This window comes from Mauremys mutica, chromosome 9 (assembly GCF_020497125.1).
Source record: "Mauremys mutica isolate MM-2020 ecotype Southern chromosome 9, ASM2049712v1, whole genome shotgun sequence".
In the NCBI taxonomy this organism is placed as follows: Eukaryota; Metazoa; Chordata; order Testudines; family Geoemydidae; genus Mauremys; species Mauremys mutica.
The window spans coordinates 94,431,445-94,451,217 of NC_059080.1; the positions used below are offsets into that span (position 1 = coordinate 94,431,445).

At 43.4% G+C, this 19,773-nt stretch overlaps 1 protein-coding gene across 1 annotated transcript in view; it reads right to left on the reverse strand.

The window, feature by feature from the left end:
• Positions 1-19,773, reverse strand: part of PEX5L (peroxisomal biogenesis factor 5 like) — a 65,310-nt gene that overhangs the window by 1,887 nt on the left and 43,650 nt on the right. The window contains exons 7-12 of the mRNA XM_045029031.1: positions 10,165-10,281; positions 7,780-7,923; positions 5,201-5,271; positions 3,701-3,898; positions 1,698-1,863; positions 1,164-1,321 (exon numbers count right to left, since the gene is read on the reverse strand). Coding sequence (XP_044884966.1) covers positions 1,164-1,321; positions 1,698-1,863; positions 3,701-3,898; positions 5,201-5,271; positions 7,780-7,923; positions 10,165-10,281 — 854 coding nt within the window. The remainder of the gene's footprint in view (positions 1-1,163; positions 1,322-1,697; positions 1,864-3,700; positions 3,899-5,200; positions 5,272-7,779; positions 7,924-10,164; positions 10,282-19,773) is intronic.

Sequence of the window (19,773 nt, forward strand, 5' to 3'; positions counted from 1 at the left end):
GGGATTGATTTATCATATCTAGTGTAGACACAATAAAATCGATCCCCGATCGCTCTGTCGTCACTCCGGAACTCCACTGCACGCGAGAGGCAGAAGCGGAGTCAACGGAGGAGCAGCAGCGGTCGACTCAGTCACCCAGTTTGCCTGCTTGATACAGCATGTTATGCCTCATTAGTGATGAAAAATGTAGTAATTATAATAATTGTTACTTCACATTTTGTTCAGTTTGGGCAATGCAAATCAATGTCGTTTTCATTTTCACTTTCAAATTCACGATGCTGCATTATTAGTGTTTCACATATTGCAAAGAAACATTTAATGTTTTAAAATCAACTGCTTTGAAAATCTCAATTGATACTTGGTGCTTTTCATCCATAGATTACTTACCTTCCTTTGCAGAGTGTTTTGCAATGTTGTTCTCATTTTAAATGGTAAAATGAGTCTGAGAGATCAAGGGATTTGCCCAAGGAAACACAGAAGGTCAGTGGAAGAGCCAGAAATGACCTCAGGAGAGCTGGTCAAAATTTTTCCATTAAAGTTTTTCCAATGAAAATGGCTACTTGTTAGAATGTCAGTTTTTTATTAATATTTTCTACTTTCTGCAACTGAAGAACATTTTCCCCCTAAACTTTCTTTTTTTTTTTTACAAAAACTCCAAAAAAGTCGAAGAAAAATTTAGATGAAAAACAATTTTTTTCATTTTTGTTGAAATTATTCATGGGGAACTTTTTCCCCAAATCAGCTCTGAAACCAAGGTCTCCTGGCTCCCCACCCAGTGCTCTGTCTTTGTTGCCTCCTGTTGCCTTATAAAATTTGTTCTGACAAAATGAGATATTTGGATCGTAGGCCCTGATTCAGCAAAGCACTTAATCACATGATTAGTCCCACTGAGTCTACTGGGGCTACTCATGTGCTTAACTACCTTGCTGAACTGGGGCCTTAACTTTTTATAACATACTCTTCAATTGTTTTATTATATTGTACAATGAATATTATCCCATATTCCAAAGTGCTTTACATTCATCCAACGAGTATAACAATATCTTACATTAGACAAAGATCAGAATACATGTTATAGACTTTTAGCTCAAAAATAAATTTTCAGTTTTTAGAAGCCCACCTTACTTTTGGCTTTAAATGTTGATATTCTTTTCATAACTCACCTGTAAGCTCCTAGGTTGATGCAGCTTATTCCCAAATTGTATCTGGACCTAATGAAGCCTGGCTGAATTTCTAAAGCTCTAGTATATGCCTCCACAGCTTCCTCACTTCGATCCCCATTTGCCAAGGTTGCTCCAAGGCGGTTCCATAATGAATAGTCCTGATAACAAAATGAGAGTTTTCTACTATTGGTTTAAGACAAAAGGATATGAGACCTTCCCCTCCCCCTACAAAAGTAATGAACAGTACAGAAAATACTTGTACCTTCTGTTAATTGGTGTGGAATGTGAGGTTCTGACTCATGATCCTAGACAACTTAATAAAATTACTCCAATTAATCAGTGTGCAGCCAAAAATTGGACATGCATAAATCTGTTTCTCATTAGGGCTCTCTTACAATTAACATTTCTATTTCAGGTATTAAAATTTTAATGGCTGAAGAGACGTCTCATTAATACTCGTCAGTTTCAAGTGGGAAAGGAAGAGAGTGGCTTGTAAAATGAAACTTTTTTAAAATACAAAATCATAATAGGTACCTCTGGCCGAACAGTTAAGGCAGCATTAAATGCATCTATTGCTCTGTTAAATTCTCTGTTCAGATGGAAGAGCACTCCAAGTCCTGTTTGCAAGTCAGGGTCTATCATCTCACCATTCTGGTGAGCTGCCTCCAGGTACATTTCCTTTACTTCTTCGAGTAATGAACTAGAAAAGGGTGAAAAATAACACCAAGTTGCATCTTACAGTTCTCTGTAAATGCTGCACCATCTACTGCACAGCCAGCAATTCAAGTCTTTATACTCCTCCAAAACATAGACATCTTCAAAATAGACATCTTCAGCTCAATTGTTGTAACAACTTATTCCGACTCTGGTTGAGAACCGGCCATTAGAGTTCAAAGGTGCTGCAGAAAACTCAGGCATATCTAAAATCTGGGCTATAAGAGCTGTTGAAGCCGGATCAATTCTCTCCGGCACTCTAAAAAATGGATTAGGGGCTGCTCTCAAGGTTAAAGCAAGGAAACCAGTTTGGCAAAAATGGTGATCAGTCCTCAAGAGTCTTAGATAAAGATTTTGAAATCTACAGCCAAGATTTCAAAAACAGATGCCAAAATTTAGATTCCTAAATTCACAGACTTTGGATTAAGCCCAATATAATGCACTCCATCATTCAGTAGAAGTTCCCTATTTCATTGTTGCTTAGTCAAAATGATCTTGCTAGCACAAGGCTTGTAGATCACAATAATAAACATCAAAGAGTCCTGTGGCACCTTATAGACTAACAGACATATTGGAGCATGAGCTTTCGTGGGTGGTCATGCATCCGACAAAGTGGGTATTCACCCACGAAAGCTCATGCTCCAATACATCAGTTAGTCTATAAGGTGCCACAGGACTCTTTGCTGTTTTTACAGATCCAGACTAACATGGCTACCCCTCGAATAATAAACATAATGCCCCATTTCTAAATGGAATCTCAGCATTTTGGGTCTATGAAGAGATTGCTGAAAGTATTTAAAAAGTTCAGAAATAGACACCTTTCACCACCAATGTAAGTGGAAATCTAACGTTTAGACCAACTGCCAAAATAACAATAGGAACTGGTGGTAAAGGGAAAGTTTACCGTCTACTGCAGAACAACTTCTAAATGTTCTGAATGGACTATGTGCTTGTGTGTGTTCACACGGATACTATACCATATTTTAAAAAGATTTTCCTGATCCAATGATTTAATCACTTTAATTGGAATAGTTTTTCTTACTCTTTCTGGACAGTAAGGTGGAGAATATCAAAATGTCTATAAATCAGTGGTACAGCCTAATCTGGAATACTGTGTGTGGTAGTGGTTACCCCGTCTCTAAAAAAGATATTGCAAGATTAGAGGGGTTCAGAGAAGGGCTATGATCAAGGGTCTGGAAAAACTCTCATATGAAGAGAGATTTAAAAGATTGGGATTGGTTAGGAAGACACCAGGGAGTCATGGTGGCCAAGAATTTAGGAAGATTCCCCAAGAGGAATTGGACATTTATGTGGATATCAAGAACACCCAGAGTTATAATTAATGATAAATTTTGTTGAAGGGAGAGTAAATCTCATGCTTCAGGGCTTAAACTAATCTCCAACTATTAGAGACCAGAATGAGACCCAATAAGGGGAAGATTATCCCACGTATGCTTATTGGAGGACTCTTACACTTTCTTCTGAAGCAGCCACTGTCAGAGACAGGCTAATGGACTGTCAGATCCCATACTGTTTTCTCACAGGTGAGTTATTGCACATTCTAAATGGATTCTGACGTTTCAAGCTTTTATCTGAAAATGTGGAAGAAAATAATCTCACCCCTACAGTGTGAGGGGGATTCTACAGCATCATTTTGTTGGGTCTTATTAGGGATCAAAATTCTTATGTTCCTATGTAACTTAAAAATATCTGAGCAGCGCACTGTACATTTGAGAAACTCCAGTGAAATCAATGGAAGTTAGAAGCCAAAATCCCTTAGGGAATCTGGGCCTAACTTCTTCAGGATGCTAATCCAGGTTTACCTTTCTTTTGATGGCTCAGACTTTCTCCTGGTAAGTGCTGGAGACCCTCTTTTGCTCTTCATTATATACTTGTATTTTGGGTTTTGCTTTATCCAGTTTCTTAAAGCTTCACAGGCTTCCTGTTGATGGCCAGTATTAGTGTAGCTCACAGCCAAGGCCATCAGAGCTTTTAAATTGTTTGGCTGTAGCTGCAAGCACCTAAACAGAGAAGAAAAATATCTTAGTTTCTTTTAGCAAAATGCAGTGCATCAATTCTTCCAACATAGGGCCTGATCCTGCAACCCTTACTCACAAAAGTAGTGCTAGTGGCTTCCATGGGATTGCTTGTGTGTGTAAAGAACCACTCACATTAATAAGGATAGCAGGATCTTGGAGCAGGGAACTTGCCTTGTTTTTGTGTGTTATGTGCCATCTGTGACTATGGTGTTATATAAATAAAAAGCTAATACTCCCCACACTTTCTGTTATCAGCATGGCATAGCAAATGTGGGAGGAAGACTTTTTAAAATAGCACCTGCCTAGTAAACAAATAGAAGACTTTGGAGTAATCTAGAAGTGGGCAGTTGTAGAAGGCATTTGGCTATGTAAAAAGATATTTTGAAGATTGAAACCAAAGCCCATCCTTTTCAATAGAATTGTTGGGCCAGATTCTGCTCTCAGCTACACCTTTGTAAAGCCAGAGTCAGCCCACAGACTTCCATAGACTTTCTCCAGTTTTACACCAGCATAATGCACAGGGGAATCTGGTCTGCTGTATCTGTGAGTGGCATTGCTGCATGCTTCAACCTATCAGGGACAAACAAATTTGTCAGGGAACCCTTTGGATTTCTGTGCAGGTAAGGAAAAGATTATATTACATATAAATGAGTTACAGTAATTGAAGTATCCTTAGGTAAATTGGCTTGAATGTTAACATAGCTAATGCAATTAAGTTTGGAGTGTATACTTGGCTACAAGTGGAAACGGAATATAGCGCAGCAACACTCGCTACAGATAAAGGCAGAATAATAACTCTGATATTTAGGAATAGGCATTTACTTAACAGGTATAGCGTGATCATTATATTCCCATCAACCTAGCAATGTTCTCCATCAATTAGTATTCAGTGGCTGAGGAGCTCCATCCAATTAAGGAAACATTTTCATTAAGACAGAAACCTTTACACAATATATCAAGTGTCTAGAATATTGAAAAGACATTTTATTTGCATTGTGCCTAATTCAGGTTTGTTCTGACATGTAGGTTTTCTTTTGTGTTTCTATTTATTTAATTAAATATTAGATTTAATATTGCCATTAACTCCATAGGAATGCAAAATCATGCCTCCAGAGTTACTATGGAGACTAGAGGTAGCATATCTCTTCTGTATGCCAGTCATTTCCACCCCTCCCCCCCCAATTAAATGTAAAAGGTCAGAACACAAGTGTAAGATGAAATACACACAGGCATCCATTAACTAATATTGATGGGACCCATTATTTTGCAAATGTCTTCATCTACCTTTGGAGGGCGACAATAGCTCCTTGCTCATTTTCATTCTCTGCCTGTGTTATACCAAGAAACTGCCAGGCCTGCAAAATAATAACTTATTTTATGATTTGTCCCCAAGTGCAATTGGAATCACAGAGCAAGATCCCTATGCTTACTTAAATAAATGGATGCATATAGACAGCAGCATGTATCCAACACTGGCCTAACTACAGTACTTCTATTGCCAATACATCAACAGTACAAACCAAAGTGATTTTGGATATCTTTAGGCCACGTTTATCCACGGGAAGTTCCCAATTAAGTCAATAGTGATTCTACACTGTCAGATCCCATACTGTTTTCTCACAGGTGAGTTATTGCACATTCTAAATGGATTCTGATGTTTCAAGCTTTTATCTGAAAATGCAAAAGAAAATAATCTCACCCCTACAGTGTGAAGGGGATTCTACAGCATCATTTTGTTGCATCAGGTACATACAGCAGTAGACACAGTGGGACTCAGATGCACATACACAACCACTCCTGTTGATTTTAGGTGCAGTAGCCTGTGCATATCTGAAGACAGACTTTAGAGTACTATGTTGAATCCCACTCTTTCTTTTCCACTGTTTTCAGTGAAGCTATAGTAAGTTATGCCAGCTGAGGATCTGGTCCCCTAATATTTTGCCCCATACACCCTTGCACAATGAAAGGAATGCCCTTCTCCCAAAAAAGTCATAGCTTTTAAGTACTGTGATGAGGTGTACTCCCTGTGCCTGCCCTGGAAGAACTGAATTAAGTGGGGTGGTCCCAATCAGCCAATTAAGCTGCAAATGCATAAGATTTAGGCTGTGGGGAGGGAGCTAATTAGAAGGAAGCTCACCTCTCAGGGAACAGGCAGGACTTCTATAAAGCCAGGAGGCTGTCAGCAGCATGGGAGGGTGCAGGGAGGAAATCTGTAATCTTTCCCCCTGAGGTAAGGGAGAAGATAAGGCATAGGAACCCAGGAAGAACCTTAGTAGGCCTGAGAGAGGGGAGTCTGACTAGGAAGGCTGAAGAATGAAAAGCTTGGAGAAGCACAGTAGAAATAGTGCAGGGGTGAAAGCAGTAAGGTTAGTGTAGCTGCAAACCTGACCTGCTCGCTACAGGGCCCTGGACTGGATCCCAGTGTAGAGGATGGGTTGGGTTCCCCTATCATCCACTGCAGAATGGGATTGCTAGTGGCAGTGAAGGGGAAGACTGCCTGAGTCACTGTGGGAGTGATGCAGTCAGTGCAGTGGGCGTGCGGATGCCAGTGCAGAAGGACTCCGAAAAAACTTGCCCGGAAGGGGAAAACAGAGAGTGACTTGGCCGGAGGGCTGAGTCATGAGGCAGTCGTACTGTGAGAAGAAAGGGACACTGAACTGGGTGGAGCTAATCACCAGGACACACCACACAGCAGTGAGTAGACCACCCTGTGACAAATATACAGGCTGAAATTGTGCTTGTAACACAGCCTTTAATGCAAATAATAAACATTCAGTGGGCCTATTAAATTCTTGACATGCCATTATCTTTATGATTTCTAAGTATGACAGATACCACAAATACTGCAGTACAGTAAACATCAGTATTTTAACGGCACCTGTGGTAAGTGGCTTATTTCTGCTTCATGTTGCTCCTAAGACAGTTTCATATAAATTGCATCATGTCAGTCAGGTACATTGTGAAATCCTTTCTCTTGCTGCCCTATAGGACTCTGTCTTTGGCTCCTCCTTTCTTCACACCTGACTCCTAGGCTATTTTTTGTTGCTCCCACATCCCACACATCAATTTCAGCTCTAAAATTGAAATAATTGACACTGCCTTCTAACATTAGATACCTGAAACACACAGCAGATGGAGCACTTTCAGCCATGCAGCCTTGAAATATATCACAGTCCTAGCTTTTGCTGTATGCTAGTATCAACTACAATTAACTTTCTCTGCCATATCTCAGAACCTTCCATTTCCTTACTCATTAGCCAGTATTCCTATGTGTTTCTGAGATTACTGTTTACAAATAAAAATGCTGTAATGTTTGCTAGGACCCTGCAATATAGATTTGAAGAATATCTTAATTCTAGAGCGGGGGGGTGTGTGGGGGTTTAAATTGAAAAATGGTCTTTTTTTACAATGGATTTTTTTTTGTGAAAAACTGTTGAAATGTTCCCTCCCCCCCCAAAATACAAACAAAACAAAAGAAATACTTTAAAATATACATATTGATTGAATATATACATTTGATTGAAAATGGTTATAAACATTTTTTTTTATTTGCCAGAATTTTTGGTAACTGAAAAATTTTGATGGTCATGTCACATAACTTTTAATAAACTGATTTAACATCTTCAAATAATAGCTTTAAAGTTTTGAAACTGCAAAAATAAGTTTTCATTGTTTGATCAGCGCTACTTAATTCATTTCAAAGTATGTGATGCTTCTTACACATTGTTACCTTCCACTTTATTTCACGTAATAACCACTGCCAAAAGTTTTGACCATGAATCCTCCCCATCCTTGCTATGCTACGTCAAGTGAGACACTTGTTGCTGCTTCCCCTCCCTTGATAAAAGCATGGGCGTGAATACCTCTGCGTCACCGGGGTCTTGTAGAATGGCAGCCTCCATGTATAAGATAGTGAGGGGCAGGTCTCCTTCTTTCAATTTTTTCAGTCCTTCCTCAAACGCACCAGGCCAGTCTCTGAAAGGGTTTTCGGTATGAAAATAATAGCCCTGGAGCAGACAGTTAATGGTCCAGTGATGAAATACAGTAGCAAGGAATGTTAAGTACATACAGTTAAATAGCTTATTATTTCCCAGCGAGGTGTAAAACTTCTTTGCTGCATGAAAATGGTATGAGTTCCTTTGTAAAGTTTCAATAAAAAAAAGTGTAAAACTCTGTGGTTCACATCCAACAGACCAGGGCACTTGTTACTGGCCCTTTATATTTACCTGAGTTTCCAAGAAAGTTGACACACCCTGGCACCCCCTTATTCACCATTGCCATATAATTAGGATATGTTTTGCACAAAGTATGCCTTGTGAGGTATCCTTCTAAAAGTCTTGATCTGCTAGACGTTAATATCTTGTTGGATTTTATGTGCTATCATATGTGAAGTTATGCAGTTTGACTATGTATGTGTTACTGAAACATGTTGTGAGGTTGAAAACACCCACAAGCATCCTTTCAGGTACTACAGTAAAAAAGTCCAAACAATGTTAATGGCTTTTTGAGGAAATATACACACGCACGAGGATTTCCCCAGGTATTCTAGCACTACACAATGGGAACTGTTTGACCCAGATCACAGCAAAAAAGCTTTCCAGGAAGTGGGAAGAAGATATAAAAGAAATGACGTCATGATGGTACCTCACTCTCCCTACAACACACCTGGAAACACCTGAGGAACAAAGACTGAACTGGGGGAGGGGATGGTCCCAGGCTAAAGAGAGTTCTAGCCCGTGTATGAAAACCTGGGAAACCCAAGCTGCAAAGCAAATGCATCTTGTGCCTTAAGAATCTGCCAGTCTGTTTATCACTCAGGATGAGAATCTTAGTTCATATCCTATCTTTCTAGTATCTTAGACTTAGTTTGCATTTTATTTATTTACTATTTATTTAATCTGCTTTGATCTGTTTGCTATCACTTACAATCACTTGAAATCTATCTTTTGTAGTTAATACATTTATTTTATGTTTTAATCCAAGCCAGCGAGCTTTGACTGGAGTGCGTGGGGAAAATCTTGGCCTGATTATCACAAGTGTGCATTGGTCTCTTCACATTGAGGAAGAGGCAAACCAGGTATTAAACCCATATACTGGCCAGATTTGACCAGGGGAGGATGGTACTGCCCTGGGGTCCGAGGCTGGGAAGCTGGTGGTTAGAGAGCCTGCGTGTAACTGCAGCTGGGTGTGTGAATGCTGGTGAAAGTGAGGGCTTGGAGGGTTTTGCAGCTTGTCACAGTAGCACAGTGTGAGAGGGAGCCCAGGCTGGTGTGTCAAAGGGCTCGTGGTACCCCAGTTCCGGGTGGCACCCCAGGGGGAACCCAACACAAAAGTATTATACTTAAGAGATAGTCACTTCCTACACAGAAGACCCCATCCATTTCAATAGGAGCAGGATTGGTCCCAGTGTGCACCAAATATATCAAACTTTGGCATAAAGAGCATGTCTCACATGGACTGCCTCCCCCAGTGCTTTCAACTCCATGTTGGTTCAGTGCTTGCACTTATGACATAGCCTGAAACCTTCAATGAACACCCAAGGTGCAACTCCGTATTGCAAGCACTTGAGCTTGTTTTAGGTTTGAAACAGGGTTTGCCTCACTCTGCAACTGCAACCCAGCTTTTGTCAGCCAATGAAGCCTGGTCATCTCTGCCTGGAGTGGATGTGCTCTCAGGCAATGTGCTTTTGAGGGAGATAAATGAATGCCTGAATAAGGACGATAGAAACTGGATCATAAATCATAGAGATCAGAATTTTAGGGTTGTCCAATCCACCTTCCTGCCAATGCAAGGTAAAGAGTGTTTTAATATATGTAGAAAATGAGAATATAAATCAAAGAAAAAATATATAAAGGAGATGGGGAGTGGGGAGAGAGAAATTCATTCCTAGGATGGGAAGTTGTTGACCACATAGGGCCAGATTTTCAAATGCCCAACACTCTTAATTTAGGGCCTGATTTCAGAAGTGCTCAGCACCTAGCAGCTCCTATTGTGACACTTATAGCCAGATTTTTCCAAAGAGTTCAGATCCCAATATGCTCTCAGAGTGCTGAGCTCTTGTGAAAATGTGACCCTTACTCAAGTGCCTACATGGGAGCTGAGCTCTTTTGAGAAATTCTCACCTTAGTGGCAGGTAGTGTGTAGTTGTGGGGAGGAATTTCCTTGTTTTCCTCTTAGAGACACTGAGGAGAGTGACTCTAAAACCTGCACAGAAATGATGTGCTGTGTTAGCGGGTTACTGATGTTACCTTCTCACTGGTTGAGACAGTTACTTGGCCCCGTGCTTCTTGGTTCTCTGAAATCCAGTTTCTCTGAGCCATTTCTTCCCATTCAGCTTGCATCTTATCCCAAAACTCTGTGTCTGACTAGGAAAAAAAGGAAAGGGGCAAGGGGAAGAAAGAGAGAGAAAGTAAAGAAACTTTCTAAGAAAATGCAACCTGCTTTTGATCCTCCAAAAATGAAAACGTGTATACAGGTGTCATGAATAGTTAGTAAAGGGTTAAAACATAGTACCTGGTGGACACCTGACCTGAGGACCAATCAGGGAAGAGAATTTGAAACTCCTAGGAGGGAACTTTTCCCTCTGTTTGGGGGGGGTCTTTGTTTTTAGCCGTCTGGAGTTACAAGGGTCCAGATGTTTTAATCAAGTCTACAAGTTTCCACCTTTCTGAACTAATTTCTTCTAGTCAAGATAGTGAGTATTAGAAAGATACGTTGTGTCCTCACCTAATAATCCTATGCTTGCAATTCTGTGTGTTTGTTATTGATTATTCTTATTCTGCTGTTTTGTGTACTGAGAAAGAGAGAGGATTCTCTCCAAAACTTAGCAAGGTTATACCCTATGAGTGTCCAGCTTGGGCTCATAGAGATTCTGTATTTTCTTGTTTTCCTTTTAATAAATTCTTTCTATAAAGACTTGATTAAATCCCTTCTACTGTGGATAGGGAGAGGGGCGAAGACACTCTCTCGGTGGTGAGACAGGCTTATCTCCGGGCAGAGAAGGGAGGGGGGAGATAGTTCCTCCTGGGTTTGATTCAAACAGTTGAATCAGGTATCTCTTTCCAGTGGCTAGGAGAGAGAGAGGGGGGGAGGTTTCCCTCCGATGAGTGGATCTGTATTTCCCCAGGGAACGTCTCTGGAAAGGGGAGTGGGAGGGGGAATATAGGGGTGTCTCGGCCCACGTAATCGACCGAGTGGTGGCAGCCTGAAGGAGACCTACCCTAGGATTTTGGGGTGGGGGGAAGACATGCGGGTCCTCACTTTGAAACCGCCCAGTTTCAAGTGAGGGTAGACTCCTGACATGGTGGCAGCGGAGTTTCGATCCCATTGTTAGAAGGAATTTTTTTCAGCTGGGCTACGCTGAAGGGAGCATTCTCTTTTTCTTACTTGTCGCTTGGACAGGCAGCTTGAGAAAAAGGTGGTTTTGAAGCAGTTTCAGGGTTAGAAGATTTTCAGTTTCTTCCAGGGCTTTCTGTTACAAAGCCCCCTGTGGAGCGGTGTTTTCGTCCATTGTGAGACGAGATATCACTCAGGATTCCTAAGGTGGGGGGAAGTGCTCGACAAAGTACATTCCCATCCAACAGGAAAAACAGGTTTGGGGGGGGGAAGAGACAAACCCTCCAGCCAGGTTTCTGTTTTTTTTTTTTTTCTCTCCCTGTGTCTTTTGAAAGGATCAGAAGACAGGAGAACACCAATCCCTGAGGAATAGACCAGATTTTTCTCAGGGGTATTGTTAGCAGCAGCCTTTCAGCTGGGCTGCTGAGTACAGCAACTCAGAGCAGAGGGAGACAGAGGAATTTTTTTTTACTCTTTCCCTCTTTCTCAGTACAAAACAGTCACATTACACAAACCACAGTTTGCTATACAGAGGATTGCTTTATCTTTCTGTACTCAAGTTATCATAGCCAGGGTTAGGGACTGTCAAACACCACAAACAGTTCACGGACTGCAGAGGGGTGTGGCCAGCGCCAGGACACAGACACAATGAGTGCCAAGGCCGCATCTAAACTGGAAACAAGACACAAAGAACTGCAATTACAAGACATGGAATTACAATTAAAACTCAAGGAGATTGAAATGAAAGAAAAAGCCAAAGAGGCTGATCACAAGAGAGAAATGGAGATAATACAAGCCAAAGAGGCTGAGCACAAGAGAGAAATGGAGAAAATACAAGCCAAAGAGGCTGAGCACAAAAGACAACTGGAGTTGAAAGACAAAGAACTGGAAATCCAGAGACAGGCTCTGGAATTAGAAAAAACTAAACAGCAAACTCCACCCAATCCAACCCCTCTTCAACCTAATGATCAACCTTCTCGGAGAAAATTTCCCGCCTACAGGGCAGGTGAAGATGTTGAGGCCTTCTTAGAAAACTTTGAAAGGGCCTGTCTGGGATACCGTCTTCCTGAAGCAGAATACATGGTAGAGCTGAGGCCACAGCTCTGCGGACAATTAGCCCTGGTGGCAGCTGAAATGCCTAAGGGCCAAATGAACGACTTTCAACTATTTCTAACCAAGGCCAAACTCAGAATGGGCATCACCCCTGATCACGCCCGTCAGCGTTTCAGAAACCAGAAATGGACACCAGAGGAGTCATTTCCAAAACACGCCTCCTACATTGAAAAGCATTTTTCTTCCTGGTTAGCAGGAGCCAATGTTCAAACCATGGACGAGCTAACCCTCCTGATGATGATGGAGCAGTTCTTGGATGGTGTTCCGGAGAACATTAGACGCTACATCCAAGATGGTAAACCAAAAACTCTCACTGAGGCAGGAGAGATTGGAGCCAGATGGATGGCATCAGTAGACAACACGAAAGCTACTGCCAAGGGGAGCGAATCCAACAGGGTACACACCGACACTAAACCCTACCGTCGCGGACCAATCAAACCCACACCTACAACCCACGGACAGTCACACTCTACCTCTTCTTCTACCTCACCAGTCTCCAGTAGACCAACACAAACCGGTGACCCATCAACTGGGCGATGTTTTCAATGCAATGAATTGGGGCATATCAAAGCCAAATGCCCAAAGAACCTAAACCGAGTGCAACTCCTTGCACCTTCACACCAAGGAAAGCCGGACATAGATGTATCTCAAATACCCTTAGAACATAGGGAAACTTTGAGAGTGGACGAAAAGGAGATCATCGCATGGAGAGACACTGCAGCACATGTGTCAGCTATCCACCGAACCTTCGTGGACCCCAAATTCATCAACCAGAAAACCAAAGTGACAATTCGACCCTTCATGTCAAAACCTGTAACATTACCTACTGTACGTTTACCTGTCCAGTACAAGGGCTGGTCAGGGAAGTGGACTTTTGCTGTCTATGACAACCATCCGATTCCCATGCTACTGGGGAACGACTTGGCCCGACACATTGAACAGCAAAAAACAGAGGGAGTGGTTACACGCAGCCAAGCCAGACGAGCTGCCGGACCCATCCCTGTTCCTGAGCCATCCACCGAGACCCCGTCTGTGTTACCAGAGACCCAGACAGAGGTGGTGGAACCGGATCCCAGGCCAACACCTACAGCAGCCATAGTACATCCAGTCCCAGAACCGGAACTGGAAGAGCAACCAGCGCCAGCACCGGCGCCAGCGCTTGCAACTCCACCGCCAGAGGGCGCCAACGGGCCTGAACTGGCAGAAGCAGCAAACAACCCTACCCAAGAGGCTCAGCCGGAGCCTGAAATGACACTTTGTGCACCAGCGGGGAGCGGTCCACAGTCAACGGAAACAACCTCATCACCTACATCGCTTCCAGAGGAACTGGTGTCTCCCGCCTCAAGGGAACAGTTCCAGAAAGAGCAGGAAGCTGATGACAGCCTCAAGAAAGCATGGGCGGCGGCACACAGCAACCCACCGCCTCTCAGCTCTACTACCCGATCCCGGTTCGTTGTGGAGAACGGACTGTTATACAAGGAATTTCTTTCTGGTGGACACCAGGAGGGCTGGCATCCTCAAAAACGGTTGCTCGTTCCGACCAAGTACCGGGAAAAGCTCTTAAGCTTAGCCCATGATCACCCTAGTGGCCATTCTGGGGTGAAACGAAGCAAAGACAGGTTGGGAAGGTCCTTTGACTGGGAGGGGATGGGCAAGGCGGTAACCACTTACGTCCGGTCTTGTAAGGTATGCCAAACGGTAGGAAAACCCCAAGACCAGATCAAGGCCCCTCTCCAACCACTTCCCATAATGGAGGTCCCATTTCAGCGAGTAGCTGTGGATATTATGGGTCCTTTCCCAAAGAAGACCCCCAGAGGAAAGCAGTACATACTGACTTTTGTGGACTTTGCTACCAGATGGCCGGAAGCAGTAGCTCTAGGCAACACCAGGGCTAACACTGTGTGCCAGGCCTTAACTGACATTTTTACCAGGGTGGGTTGGCCCTCTGAAATTCTTACAGATTCGGGAACAAACTTCCTATCAGGGACCATGAAAGACCTGTGGGAAACTCATGGGGTGCATCACTTGGTTGCCACCCCGTACCATCACCAAACTAATGGCCTAGTGGAAAGGTTCAATGGAACTTTGGGGGCCATGATCCGCAAATTCGTCAATGAACACTCCAATAATTGGGATCTAGTGTTACAACAGTTGCTGTTTGCCTACAGGGCTGTTCCACATCCCAGTTTAGGATTCTCACCATTCGAGCTGGTGTATGGCCATGAGGTTAAGGGGCCATTACAGCTGGTAAAGCAGCAATGGGAGGGGTTTACACCTCCTCCAGGGACTAACATTCTGGACTTTGTAAGCAACCTTCAAAACACCCTCCGAGACTCTTGGGCCCTTGCTCGAGAGAGCTTAAAGGATGCTCAAGCGGAGCAAAAGGTCTGGTATGATCGACATGCCAAGGAGCGGTCCTTCAAGGTAGGAGACCAGGTCATGGTCTTGAAGGCGCAACAAGCCCATAAGATGGAAGCGTCCTGGGAAGGACCATACATGGTCCAGGAGCGCCTAGGAGCTGTTAACTACCTCATAACATTCCCTGATTCCTCTTTAAAGCCTAAAGTGTTTCATGTTAACTCTCTAAAGCCCTTTTATCCCAGAGAATTACAGGTCTGTCACTTTACAGTTCAGGAAGGAGATGACACCGAGTGGCCTGAAGGTGTCTACTACGAAGGTAAACGAAATGGTGGTGTGGAAGAGGTGACCCTCTCCACAACCCTACAACGTCTACAGCGGCAACAGATCAAGGGACTGTGCACTGACTTCGACCCCTTGTTCTCAGCCATCCCAGGACGGACTGAGCGAACCTACCACTCCATTGACACAGGTAATGCTCACCCGATTAGAACACCACCCTACCGGGTGTCACCTCATGCCAAAGTTGCTATTAAACAGGAGATTGACAACATGTTGGAGATGGGTATCATCCGCCCTTCTACCAGTGCATGGGCATCTCCAGTGGTTCTGGTTCCCAAACCAGATGGGGAAATACGCTTTTGTGTAGACTACCGTAAGCTAAATGCTGTAACTCGTCCAGACAACTATCCAATGCCACGCACTGATGAGCTATTGGAAAAGTTGGGACGTGCCCAGTTCATCTCTACCATTGATTTAACCAAGGGATACTGGCAGGTACCACTAGATGAACCCGCCAGGGAAAAATCTGCCTTCATCACCCATGCAGGGGTGTATGAGTTTACTGTGCTTCCGTTCGGACTGCGGAATGCACCTGCCACCTTCCAAAGGCTGGTGGATGGTCTACTAGCAGGATTGGAAGACTGTGCAGTTGCATACCTCGATGATGTGGCCATTTTTTCTGATTCATGGCCCGAACACCTAGAACATTTGAAAATGGTTTTAGAGCGCATCAGGCAGGCAGGACTAACTGTTAAGGCCAAAAAGTGTCAAATAGGCCAAAACAGAGTGACTTACCTAGGACACCAGGTGGGTCAAGGAACCATCAACCCCCTACAGGCCAAGGTGGAGGCTATCCAACAGTGGCCTGTCCCAAGGTCAAAGAAACAGGTCCAATCCTTCTTAGGTTTGGCCGGATATTACAGGCGATTTGTACCACACTACAGCCAAATCGCTGCCCCACTAACTGATCTGACCAGGAAAACCCAGCCAAATGCAGTTAAGTGGACTGATGAGTGTCAGAAAGCCTTTACCCAGCTTAAGGCGATGCTCATGTCGGACCCTGTATTAAGGGCCCCAGACTTTGACAAACCCTTCCTAGTTACCACCGATGCATCTGAACGTGGGGTAGGAGCGGTCCTAATGCAGGAAGGACCAGATCACAACTTCCATCCTGTCGTATTTCTCAGCAAGAAACTGTCTGAGAGGGAAAGCCACTGGTCCATCAGTGAAAAAGAATGTTACGCCATTGTGTATGCCTTGGAAAAGCTACGCCCATACGTTTGGGGCCGGCAGTTCCAGCTACAAACTGACCATGCTGCGCTAAAGTGGCTTCACACCAACAAGGGAAACAACAAGAAACTTCTCCGCTGGAGCTTAGCTCTCCAAGACTTTGACTTTGACATTCAACACATTTCAGGAGCTTCCAACAAAGTTGCTGATGCACTCTCTCGTGAAAGTTTCCCAGAATCAAGTGGCTAAAAAGTGTTATTAACATGTTTTCATGCTTTGTAGTCTATGTAATAGTGCATGTGTTTTATTGCTCTGTTTGTTTTACAGTTCTAGGAGGAAATCGCCGCCAGTGGATCCCACTGTAGCGATTTGGGGGCGTGTCATGAATAGTTAGTAAAGGGTTAAAACATAGTACCTAGTGGACACCTGACCTGAGGACCAATCAGGGAAGAGAATTTGAAACTCCTAGGAGGGAACTTTTCCTCTGTTTGGGGGGGGTTTTTTGTTTTTAGCCGTCTGGAGTTACAAGGGTCCAGATGTTTTAATCAAGTCTACAAGTTTCCACCTTTCTGAACTAATTTCTTCTAGTCAAGATAGTGAGTATTAGAAAGATACGTTGTGTCCTCACCTAATAATCCTATGCTTGCAATTCTGTGTGTTTGTTATTGATTATTCTTATTCTGCTGTTTTGTGTACTGAGAAAGAGAGAGGATTCTCTCCAAAACTTAGCAAGGTTATACCCTATGAGTGTCCAGCTTGGGCTCATAGAGATTCTGTATTTTCTTGTTTTCCTTTTAATAAATTCTTTCTATAAAGACTTGATTAAATCCCTTCTACTGTGGATAGGGGGAGGGGCGAAGACACTCTCTCGGTGGTGAGACAGGCTTATCTCCGGGCAGAGAAGGGAGGGGGGAGATAGTTCCTCCTGGGTTTGATTCAAACAGTTGAATCAGGTATCTCTTTCCAGTGGCTAGGAGAGAGAGAGGGGGGGAGGTTTCCCTCCGATGAGTGGATCTGTATTTCCCCAGGGAACGTCTCTGGAAAGGGGAGTGGGAGGGGGAATATAGGGGTGTCTCGGCCCACGTAATCGACCGAGTGGTGGCAGCCTGAAGGAGACCTACCCTAGGATTTTGGGGTGGGGGGAAGACATGCGGGTCCTCACTTTGAAACCGCCCAGTTTCAAGTGAGGGTAGACTCCTGACAACAGGGTCATCTTCAAATGACTTCAATTGGTGTTAAATTTTCAAGGTTGTAAGTTTAAGTGACAAAAGGTGAAAGGCAACAATGACTGATTTGAGGAGTAACTCATGTTTTCTGAACATCTTGGGGCCCGTTTGCTGTAAAACCCTTTTTGGATTAGGCAAGGCTCCCGTGTCCTCCTTAGTTACAAGTTTCAGTGACATTTTAGAAGTACTGTAAGATCTAGGTGTTAGCACCCAAGACTAGGAGCTCTTCCCCTAATTTACTGTATGATTTTAGGCAAACTTTCATCTCTAAAGAAGAGTTCAGTGGAGCTTGAAAGCTTGTTTCTTTCACCAACAGACGCTGGTCCAATAAAAGTTACTACCTCCCACTTGTCTGTCTAGTCTACAGGACCAGTTCCAGCTTTTTTGCCGCCCCAAGCAATGAAGCCAAAAAAAAAGAAGCCGCGATCAGCAGCACTTCGGCGGCAGCTCCGCTGCGCCACTTCATTCTTCGGCAGCAATTCGGTGGCGCGTCCTTCCCTCCGAGAGGGACCTGCTGCCGAATTGCCGCCGAAGACCCAGATGGTGCTGCCCCTTTCCACTGCCTGCCCCAAGCACCTGCTTCCTTTGCTGGTGCCTGGAGCCAGCCCTGCTAGTCAAAATGCAGATATTCTGAGCTATCTAATCCTATATAATCAGAGCACGGTTGTGAATCTTAATGTTTGTCTAAGTGCAGTGAGGTTATCAGCTGAATGAATAAAATGTTGTTAAGAAAATCCTTCTGTTAAGGTTCTTATCTGAGGTTGATTTCCATGAAGCTAGTGTTAGAAACTAGTTCACAGTATCTAAAGGACACTGCTAAATCAGTGTCAAGTGTAAAACCAAACCAGAGATTACCAGCAGATAAGAATTTTAAGGGAGGTCAGAGTTTTGGCTCTGAACTACTTGACAATATCTCTTTAAATCTAAAGTCATAATAGTGCGTATGATAGACTGGTGAATTATGCCATGTTTCTGTAGGAAAAAAAAATCGGGGTCTTATCACTTCATCCCTAATAAAGCCCATACAATCAAGCTCAGTGCAGTGGAAGTGGTGGGAGCTTTGGAGCGGTGATAAAAGATGCTATATAAACTCAAAGATTATTAGATTCAGAACATGTTTCCTTTCTGTGGCTGTGCTTGCCATATTGCTTCTTGATGAAAATAAAAATAGGTGAGTCAGAAACAGGTGTTTATAGCACTAAATCATCAACTGCAGCTCTGGTGATAATCCATCAGCACTTAGAATGCTTAAAATTCTTAGCTACTTACTAATTTAAATTTGGAAATTACTTTCACAATCAGCACTTACAAATTTTTAAGGCATAAACACTTAATTGGTGTGGCTAAGACCCAGTGTTTCAGGACATCCCCAAAACATTAAGGAGCTGTATAGTCATTGTCTGCCTCTTCATTCCCACTACTCGGGAGAACTTAGGAGCTCAGTGGAGGCAATGAACGTGTTTAGTTCTGAAGGTTTGGGAAGTTACGAAGCTCTGTAATTGATAGTTAAGCTACTCAAGCGCTCATGTGTTATAAATGTTAAGCACTTGAAACATTTATTCATTACATTTTTAGTGGCTTAGCCATAAATGGGTTTCCTTTCACTCCACTGCATATCAAGAAGATGCCTGACCCTAGCTCCCATTGCCATGGGGAGCTTGGGAGTTAACGTGTGGGCAGTGCAAGCCAGTTGGAGTGATTATGACTGATCAGTGATTATATGGATATGAAGAAGTGGCTGGATGTGTCAGCTGTTCATTTGCAGACTTTCTAACGTTTAGGCCCAGTTCCACAGGAGCGAGGCAGAGGTTTTGTACCATATTCCCAGAAGAATTTGGAAATGGAGACATCATAACTCACCATGGGAGGATCATGGTGTAGAGCCAGCACTGGAGCTCCTCTGCAGCCCATCCTCCCTGAGGAGGAATGTCTGGGAATAAGGGGCATGGACTGGATGGTGCTATGCCCCAGTCATCTCTAGTTGTAATATTGGCCTCTTGTGGCCATCGGCAGTGGGTATAATTTGCAGCAGCCCTCAGCCTGCTCTAAATTATGCCAGGGGATCATCTTGGTGTGCAGCAGGGACAGGATTCGGAAAGCACAAAAGCTACATTTGAAGCTCCCATCCTGAGCTATGGAGTGCACTTTATGGTTGTAGCAGAGGATCTGAACCATTGCTTTGCTCTTTGTAAAGAGGTGAAATCTGGTGAGAAGGCATCATATCTTTTCCCTTGTGGTAGCTGGATTCCATTCAGAGACAATTTTGACCTTAACTCTTAGGATAAAGAGAGAGATTTTATTTAATTTAGATTT